Source organism: Phytophthora infestans, genomic scaffold (assembly GCF_000142945.1).
Source record: "Phytophthora infestans T30-4 supercont1.171 genomic scaffold, whole genome shotgun sequence".
NCBI classification, from domain to species: Eukaryota; Oomycota; class Peronosporomycetes; order Peronosporales; family Peronosporaceae; genus Phytophthora; species Phytophthora infestans.
The window spans coordinates 90,052-98,416 of NW_003303588.1; the positions used below are offsets into that span (position 1 = coordinate 90,052).

Consider the following 8,365-nt stretch of genomic DNA (forward strand, 5'->3'; position numbering starts at 1 on the left):
CTGAAGTGCAAACGACTGCTTAACTCTCGTCGAGAAGTTCCCTGGCCACCTGGGTAAAAGATGAGTGGGAACGTCTGGCAATCCTCCTATAACTCAAAACCGAGGTCGTAGCATCTCCGAGCGTGATTACGAGAGTCTGCGGCGAAAGTTTAAGATGCTCTACAGTACCCGCAAACCAACGGGTGTGACGGACATGCCTCCACATATCAAGGAGGCGAAGCTGCTGAAGAAGAACATTGATGAAAAGGCGGGGGTGACGGAAATGGACGACGGTGCCGATGTCGACGGCCAATTCGAAGATGAAGAGGACGACCAGCCTGACTTCAGCTTTGACTTGGAAGGCGTTGACGACATGGTTAACACCTCCGCTGTAAGTGCAACCAGCCTCCACTCGGCCACCAACATAGGCGAAGTGTCGGTCGAGCTGATGGATTCGGCTGCTGGGCGCGAAGGACTAGAGGCGTTTGCAAACACTTCGGGACCGTCCCCAGTCTGTACCAGATCCTCGCAACGACAGGACCGATCCACCGGTTTGCCGAAGCCGAACGTGCCGCAAGCTTCGACCTCAAGCGTCATCAGCGTGGAGAAAACCGCCTCGATCCGAGCTGACGACACAGAGTATTCGAAGCGATACCACACGTCTTCCAACCGCCTCGGCGGTGGCAACCTAGCCGAAATTCGAAGCATCAGTGGACGCAAACGCGGAGCTGACGGCGACGATGACCTCTCGGAGGCCAGCTACGCCAAAGTGAAGAGAGTTAAGGCTACGGAAGCGGCCAACCAATTGAAGAAACGCCTCAGTGACCTGGAGACAGATTCCTCCGCGGTGGGGGGCAATATCGTTGAGATGATGATCCTCATGCGAGAGGACAGCGAACGCAGAGGTGAAGCTCGTCGTGCCGATGAAGAACAGCGCCGACGCAATGAAGTCGCAGCACGGGAGGCCCTCTGGCACGCCGAGAAACTTGAAGCTGAAGAACGCCGCCGCCAAGAGAAGATGGAGATGGAAGAACGAGCTCGTCGCGATAGGGAGGAAGCCCGCGCTCGATCGCAAGAGCTCATGTATTTCATTGGTGCCCTCTTCAAGAAGGAGTGAGAAGATATACGGTCAGTGCTTCTAGCGTTAGAAGTCTTATCCAGAAACCAGCCCACAGAGGGAGGAAGTCCACTTCGTAGCGTTGCATATTGAGAATAGCCCTTGATAGAGAGCGAAAATCCCACAAACACGATGCTAATTGTCCGTCATCTCCGCTTGTATATAACTCGTAGTGAAACTACTCATGCAAAGGAACTTTGCCACTGTTCTTCAAATACATAATCCCAACCCCGTGTTACAGGGAGATCTCCATCGCGCCTGTAAACGTCGTTCGGATTTCCGAAATGCCCACCGTGCGGACTCGGTAATTTGCCATCCGAAATAGGTTGTTTAGTCGCAGTCCACGGAGCTTCTGGTCGTAGGGAAGCGGCAGGTTCAAGCGACTGTAAACCTTCTGCACGCTGCCCATGCCCCACTCAGCAGCCTGTCTCACCGACGTGATGGCGTTGTGCAGGGTGCGCGCCGAGCTTCGTAGCGACGGTTGAATCCTCTCGAGATCCCCGTCCTTCAACGGCGTCAATATTCTCCCGGTCATCGCCGTGGAGCAGGGAAACGCCGAATCTGACACGACGTTCATGCGCACATCCGGACAGTAAGTAGGATCCAGGAGCTTCATGCGAAATCCCAAAGAGGTGTCGGAATCGTTCCAGGACCCAGGGCAGTTATGCTTGGACCATATGATGCACCCGTCGGCGGCGAAGCAGATCGTGCCGGTCACCAGCACGGAGTGTAGCCATCCGTTATACATTGCATTTTGTAGGTCAGCATTAGATGGTTGCTGCACCTGAAACATATAGACACCAACAGAAGAATATTAATTGGCATGTAGCAATAAAGAGAGTCAGTATAGAGACCCACACGAAAGTTCTTGCCGTCTATGAACCCGAACGTGTGTTTCAATAGCGGCTCGCGGGAATTGACCAGCGTCGCCAGCTCTCGCTGTCGAGATGGCGACGGCCATGAAATACGTGCTAGATAGAAGTCCTGAAGGGCACGCGACAATGCTTCTTCGGCCTTACGTAGCGAGCGCGACAACGTGCTGGGAGGAACCCCGAACAACATGCACAGAGTCGCGTTCTCCATTGAACCCACGTAGAAGCAAAGTACAAGTCCTAGGGCTTGATGGTGATATCGTAGCTTCGGTGGCCGACCTCTACTTCTCGCCGAAGGAAGGTGGTAGAAGCGCGAGAATCTTTTAAGTAGGTGTTTAAAGGCAGCTCTGCGTAGTATATAGTAGCAGTTGTTACGAACAGTGCGAACATTATCCGCTCGTCAATAAAACCTACCTCGTGAGGCTTGTAGCGTTTATGAAGTTCGTGTCGAGGCCGTTCCGGTAAAGGGCCATCCACGCGGCCGCACAGGGTGTATCCAAGCATGACACCGTCAGGTAGTGACGTGTACGCATGGCAACGCGCCACGCGCTCTCCATCATCTGCTGGTGCACTTCACGGCGGACACTACCCAAACTAGCTTCGCGCCACGAGTGTGCGGCGCTCAATAACAGCAGCACGTCAACGTCATCGTCCTCCTCGTGCATCTTGTTGGCGAGAGTCTCTAAAGGGGAAGTGGTGAGCTTCAAGTACAATTTTTTTAGTCCAATAGAAATTGCCGCAATGTATAAAACTGCTAGTAAACTCAAGTACCTTCTTGCGGAGGGGACACTTTGCACTGGCCTAGGTTCCTCCTCTTACTAGATTTGTGGTGGGGCACAAAACATATAAGTCGACATAGAGGTCGATAAAACCTGACATATCTGCTGCAGATATGTCAGGTGCTTACTATATTTTTGGAAGGCGTCCATTCGCTCGACATCTAGCTTAAACCTCAATTTGACCACCTACCTAATTAGAACACATGTGGCTGAAACCTACTTAAAACACAAGGCTGTACCAAACAATAAATATATTCTTGAGAGCTCCCAACCAACCACCCTTCTGAACAAAGTTGTCGGTGCTGCTGTTACTTGGCTTTAATTCTCCTATTTTATAATTTACACAGCCATGAGTGCTGAGCGACGTAGCTATAGTATCCACGAGAAACTCGCTGTTCTAGCAGACTATCGGATAGGCGTGAAAGGTCACGGCTTTGCTGCTCTTAGCAAGAAGCACAGCGTGGCGGTTTGAGCCCACGCCGATCGCGTAGGAGGGTCAAGCCTAAACGACCAAGCCAGATTCCAGGACCCACAAACTTGCTTCTTCAAAGTCAAACAATTTGTTCGCTGTACAACACATAGGTTTTCTAAACGAATATAACACACAAGCAGTGTTGTATTCATTTACAGCACATATGCCTTATATGCGGGGTAAGACGGTAGCTCAACCACACTTCCGTTTGAGTGTTCGACCACTGTGGTTAAAAAGCCCAGGGATATTAAGGGTGTTTGTAAAGCCCGGGTTTTTGTAAGAAGATCCTTTTCAAAGGGAGAATAGCGATTATGTCAAAGGCATGCACGCTGGAGAACGGGGTGTTGAACCTGGCGGTGCTGCGTGAGGACTCTCGACGCGAGCTGTTCTCGATCCTAGACTCGATTGGCAAGGACATTTGCTTCGTATTGGACCCCGAGCTCAATGGACCTCTCAATCATGTGTTAGTAGACGGCACAGCAGTGCTGAAGGACCACGGTGTCAAGGACTTCCACGCGTTTGGCAAGACAGTCAAAACAAGCTGCGAGTTCGTGCTGTTCCTTGTGCGGCCATCTGTGCGCGCCATGCGCTACATGGCTAAATACATCCGCGACTTGGGTGCGGACAAGTTCTCGAGCTCATCCAAGAAGCGCTTCCACCTCTACTATGTGAGTCGCCGTACGCTCGTATGCGACGAGGTACTGAAAAAGGAAGGGGTGTTCGGTAGCCTCAGTGTAGGGGAGTACAAGCTGGATCTCATTCCTTTCGACGACGATGTGCTGACACTGGAACTGGACGCGTGTTTCAAGGAGTTCTACGTGGACGGCGACAAGACCAATCTGCACACCATTGCAGCCTCACTTATTAAGCTGCAGACTGTATTCGGTATGATCCCTCACGTCAAGTACAAAGGCACCATGGCCAAGGTTATCTACCAGATGATGGCGCACTTCCGTCGCGAGCAGGAGGTGGCTGGCAACCCCATTGGTGTACTGGACCCGGAGATCGACACAGTTGTGCTTATGGATCGCAACGTGGACCTCGTGACGCCCATGTGCTCCCCCATGACGTACGAAGGACTACTGGACGAGATCCTGGGCATCACCCACGGCTTCATCACTGTGGACGCAGAGCTCATCGCTGACGATGACGGACCCAACTCGGGCAGTAGCAATCGCCCCGCTCAAGTATCGGTGCCACTAAATTCTAACGACAAGCTGTACGCTGAAGTGCGCGACTACCACGTCGAGCGCCTCGGTATGAACCTCCAGCAGCAGGCGCGCGAGATCCGCGAGCGCTACGACGAATTCCGAAAGAACCGCGACGCTTCTATCAGCGAGATTCGTGAGTTCGTCAAACGTATCCCGGGCCTTAAACAGAACTACCAGTCTTTACAGCAACACATTAACCTGGCCGAGATGATCAAGAAGATCACGGACTCGAAGCGTTTCCGAGACCTTAAGGACGCCGAGAACCTTGTCCTTACCGGTGAGACGATCTTTGAGCAGCTAGAGGAGGTAATTGGAGATCAGGAGCCACTACTTGGGGTGCTTCGTCAGTTCTGCCTTCAGTCTGTAGCTGCAGGCGGTGTCAAGACAAAGAACTACACGCACCTCAGTCGCGAGCTCGTACAGACGTACGGCTTTGAGATGATGCTGGCACTGAGCAACTTGGAAAAGGCTGGCTTGCTCAGTCGCCGGGATACGCTGTGGAACGAAGCCAGTGGCTTTGGCCTTGCGCGGAAATCATTCCGCTTGCTCAACGAGGACGTGGACCCGCGTAATCCTCGCGATTGTGCCTATGTCAGTCGAAGCCACGCCGCAGGTTATGCGCCGCTGTCTGTGCGTATTGTAGAAAGCGCAATCAAACCCCGTGGCTGGAGTGCTGTGCAGGAAGGCCTTCGTCAGTTGCCTGGCCCTTCGGGAGAAGTGTCGCAGGTCACCAGTAAGACTGCAAGTGATGACCCTGGTGCACCTGTTGGCGTTTCCAAGTTGGACAGCTTCGGTAGTGAGGAGCGCAAGGTTCTGCTTGTGTACTACCTAGGTGGTGTGACCTATATGGAGATCGCTGCACTACGTCATCTGTCCCGCCAGCCTGACTGTAAGTTTCCTACTACTCAAGACGCTCATGGGTCCGTGGAGATAATCATTAACTCGATAATGTTTTGTTTGCACAGGTCCGTACGATATTATCGTGGCGACGACAAAGATCGTTAACGGCGACACGCTGCTCAAGTCGTGCTTCGACAAGGAAGTGCTGCGCTTGTTGAAGCTGTAAGATAAGCCTTTGGTAAAGCACAGTAGCTATCTCTTTCTTTCCTACTGCTTATTTGGCTTGGTCATGCTGGAGTTGCCAGGCTCGTGCTTGTCGATTGAGCGGCGCTCAAGCTTGCATATGTAAATGGCTTCGTCGAAGTATTCAATGACATCACAGGTTTTGGTCGTGCGTGTACTTGACGTTTTGCTGGAATCGTTGCAATAGACTTCAATTTCAAAGTGCTCGGAAATCGATTCAAAGAAGAGTTTCTCATTTCTGCGAGTGCAGCCACGATCAGTTCGGAAAAACAAGCAATGCGGATGACTGTGGGAAAAACTCACTCGGGTATGCGCTGCTTAAAGGCAAGCAACACGATGGGGAGGTGTTGAGACGCAGGATCGCGCTCAGAAATGTCTGTGAGTTCTTGCAGCGTCGACATTAGCGCCGAGTGCGATGCCGACTCGTATAAGCAGTCGGAAGCCACTACAACATCGACACGACGACTCGCAATGTTGTCGTCCAGAGGCTCACCCCTACGGAGTCAAATTTACAGGTGAGGTGCAAGTGAGAACGACAAGAGGTTGCGTGCAAGCTGAAATCGCACCAACGCAATGGCTGGACATTAAGGCGATTGCTGGCAATCAAAGTGGCTATCGACTCGTGATGTCGCGCAGCGAATCGAGCATTGTCTCGAGTCAAGGGCACAACGCTCTCAAGATCTGTAAACAGGAGTGAGGATACTTCGCATGTGCTGGCGAGAGCCAACCCCACCGCGCCTGGGCCTGCACCTAGCTCCAGTACATGGCGTTGCGTCACGAGATGCGGCTCGGCTTCGAAGAACAACACCATCGCTCGCGCCTAAACAGCCCGAGAGAGTGTCAGATGGAGATCACCACCACGTACACGATCGAGACTTATTGCAAAAGCGCACACAATTCCAGACGACACCAGCGATGCCATACTTGACCAGATCTTGACCTACAACCAGCGACGATTTTGTTGCTTGCAACTCGAGGGTTGTGGTGGGTGAACTCGCTTTCACATAGTTGACGCCGAGCTTTGATGAAGACGCTGCGCGCAGGAAGAGAGTCTGCCACTTTCCGCTCCACTCGGGCATCGCTAACTTTGTCCAGCAGGATGAACAGTCACTCCAAAGCCGTTTATACAAAAAAAAACTCGGCTTGTATTCCAGCCACCATGGAGCTAGAATCTACAAAATCCTTCGGGGACCCGCTGCACTCTAACTATCGTCTTCTACAGGCGTGGGGAGGGCTGGCGTGGTGTGACGGAGAATACCTCATCTTCATTCCTTGTTACTGCAGCTCCAGACGCGCCAGGTGCAGCGAGCTCACGAGACCGATGGCCGGGTGGAAAGAAGCGCGGATGTACTTTTCCACTGGAGGCTGCTGGCCGTACTTGTTCACGCGCGCCACGAACTTCTCGCGGATCAGGTCGAATAGCTTCTCACGACGAGCAATGCCACCGCCAATGACAATCACGTCCGGAGATGTGATGAACGTCACGTTGATGCACAGGTTAGCCAGGTAGTGCGCGATCGTGTCCCACACCGGGTTGTCGTCGGTGATTTTGGCCAGATCACGACGGTCCACGCCCGTACGTGCAGCAATGGAGCCAGACGCCACCATTCCCTCAACGCAGTCGCCGTGGAACGGACACACGCCCTTGAAATTGGTTTTGATGTCCTGCGGGGCCGGCGGCACGACGATGTGACCGCCCTCCGGGTGCATGAAGCCATGGATGGCGTTGCCGTTCGTGCACACACCAACGCCAACGCCAGTGCCCACTGTGATATACACGGCGCTACTGATGTCACCGTGGCCGCCGTACGCCACTTCGTACAGTGCGGGGGCGTTCACGTCCGTGTCGAAACCAATGGATACGCCCGGGAAAGCGCGCTTGAACACGCCCACCACGTCTGTGTTGCCCCAGTTGGCCTTAGGCGTGCTCGTGATGTAGCCGTAAGTCGGTGACTTCTTGTTGAGGTCCACGGGCCCAAACGACGCGATACCGATCGAGTCGAACTTGCGCTCCTTCAGCCAGTCAACGATGGCGCCCATCGTCTCGTCTGGCGTCGTCGTCTCCACCTCGAACTTCTCCAGGATGTTCTCCGGGTGATCCTCGGCGATGGCAACAACCCACGTGGTTCCGCCAACTTCAACTCCAGCGAAACGAGGCATCTTGTCTTTTACTTGAGGTGTGCTTGGTACTTCGAAAGTTCCAAAATGAGCTGAGCTGTGAGGTATCTTGGGGCGCGGTGTCAACCACCACCCTCACTTCTCCTTAAAATACGTTAGCTGAGGTCATCCCTCCCAGGGCTGCTTGGGGCAAAACGTCAACCAGCTGTTTTGAGCCGGTCACTAAATTCTTTGTGCAGGTTAGGATGGGGTACTCAAGTTCAATGCTGGCAAGGCAACAAAGCTCGTTCACCATGTCAACTTGACAGTCAAGGGCTGAAGTCGTTTCCTCGATGTATTCACGCATCATTTCAGTACCCACTAAAAAGCAGTCTGGGTGGAGCTCTATTACTTTGAAGTATTAATATTATTAATAATTCTAGATTATGAATAAAATTCTCATCGGACTGCCTTGTCTGTCCATGCGCTTTTACCCTCATTGAAAGAGGAAATCCCATAAAACAGTACATATATGAACTGTTTTGTACGGTACAAAGAATGTATGTACTCTAATCCCAATCTTTAAAAATATAGAGTGGAAACATTTTAGGAAACATTTTAGCTCATAAGTTCGCATTCGTAGAAAACCAGTTCATTGCTACGAGCGCATGCGAGTACCGGTAAATGATACAGTAGGTGCTGATTGGATTGTAAAAAAACCAGAATTTCCCATTACAGACTCCGTGAAATGCACA

The 8,365-nt window shown here is 52.3% G+C and overlaps 3 protein-coding genes across 3 annotated transcripts; 1 reads left to right on the forward strand and 2 right to left on the reverse strand.

The window, feature by feature from the left end:
• Window positions 1–3,530: 3,530 nt before the first annotated feature.
• On the forward strand, window positions 3,531–5,666 carry PITG_20463 (vacuolar protein sorting-associated protein 33A, putative; the record flags this gene model as incomplete). The annotated part of the gene is made up of 2 exons (XM_002895468.1): window positions 3,531–5,319; window positions 5,396–5,666. 2 exons carry the CDS (start codon window positions 3,531–3,533, stop codon window positions 5,494–5,496), a joined length of 1,890 nt encoding a protein of 629 aa, XP_002895514.1.
• Window positions 5,602–6,592, reverse strand: PITG_20464 (uncharacterized protein; the record flags this gene model as incomplete). The annotated part of the gene is made up of 5 exons (XM_002895469.1): window positions 5,602–5,623; window positions 5,677–5,751; window positions 5,817–6,008; window positions 6,080–6,333; window positions 6,407–6,592. The coding sequence occupies 5 exons, from the start codon at window positions 6,590–6,592 to the stop codon at window positions 5,602–5,604; spliced, it is 729 nt and encodes a 242-aa protein (XP_002895515.1).
• Window positions 6,593–6,634: 42 nt separating this feature from the next.
• On the reverse strand, window positions 6,635–7,707 carry PITG_20465 (fructokinase, putative; the record flags this gene model as incomplete). The annotated part of the gene is made up of 1 exon (XM_002895470.1): window positions 6,635–7,707. The coding sequence occupies one exon, from the start codon at window positions 7,671–7,673 to the stop codon at window positions 6,789–6,791; it is 885 nt and encodes a 294-aa protein (XP_002895516.1).
• Between the last annotated feature and the right edge of the window lie 658 nt (window positions 7,708–8,365).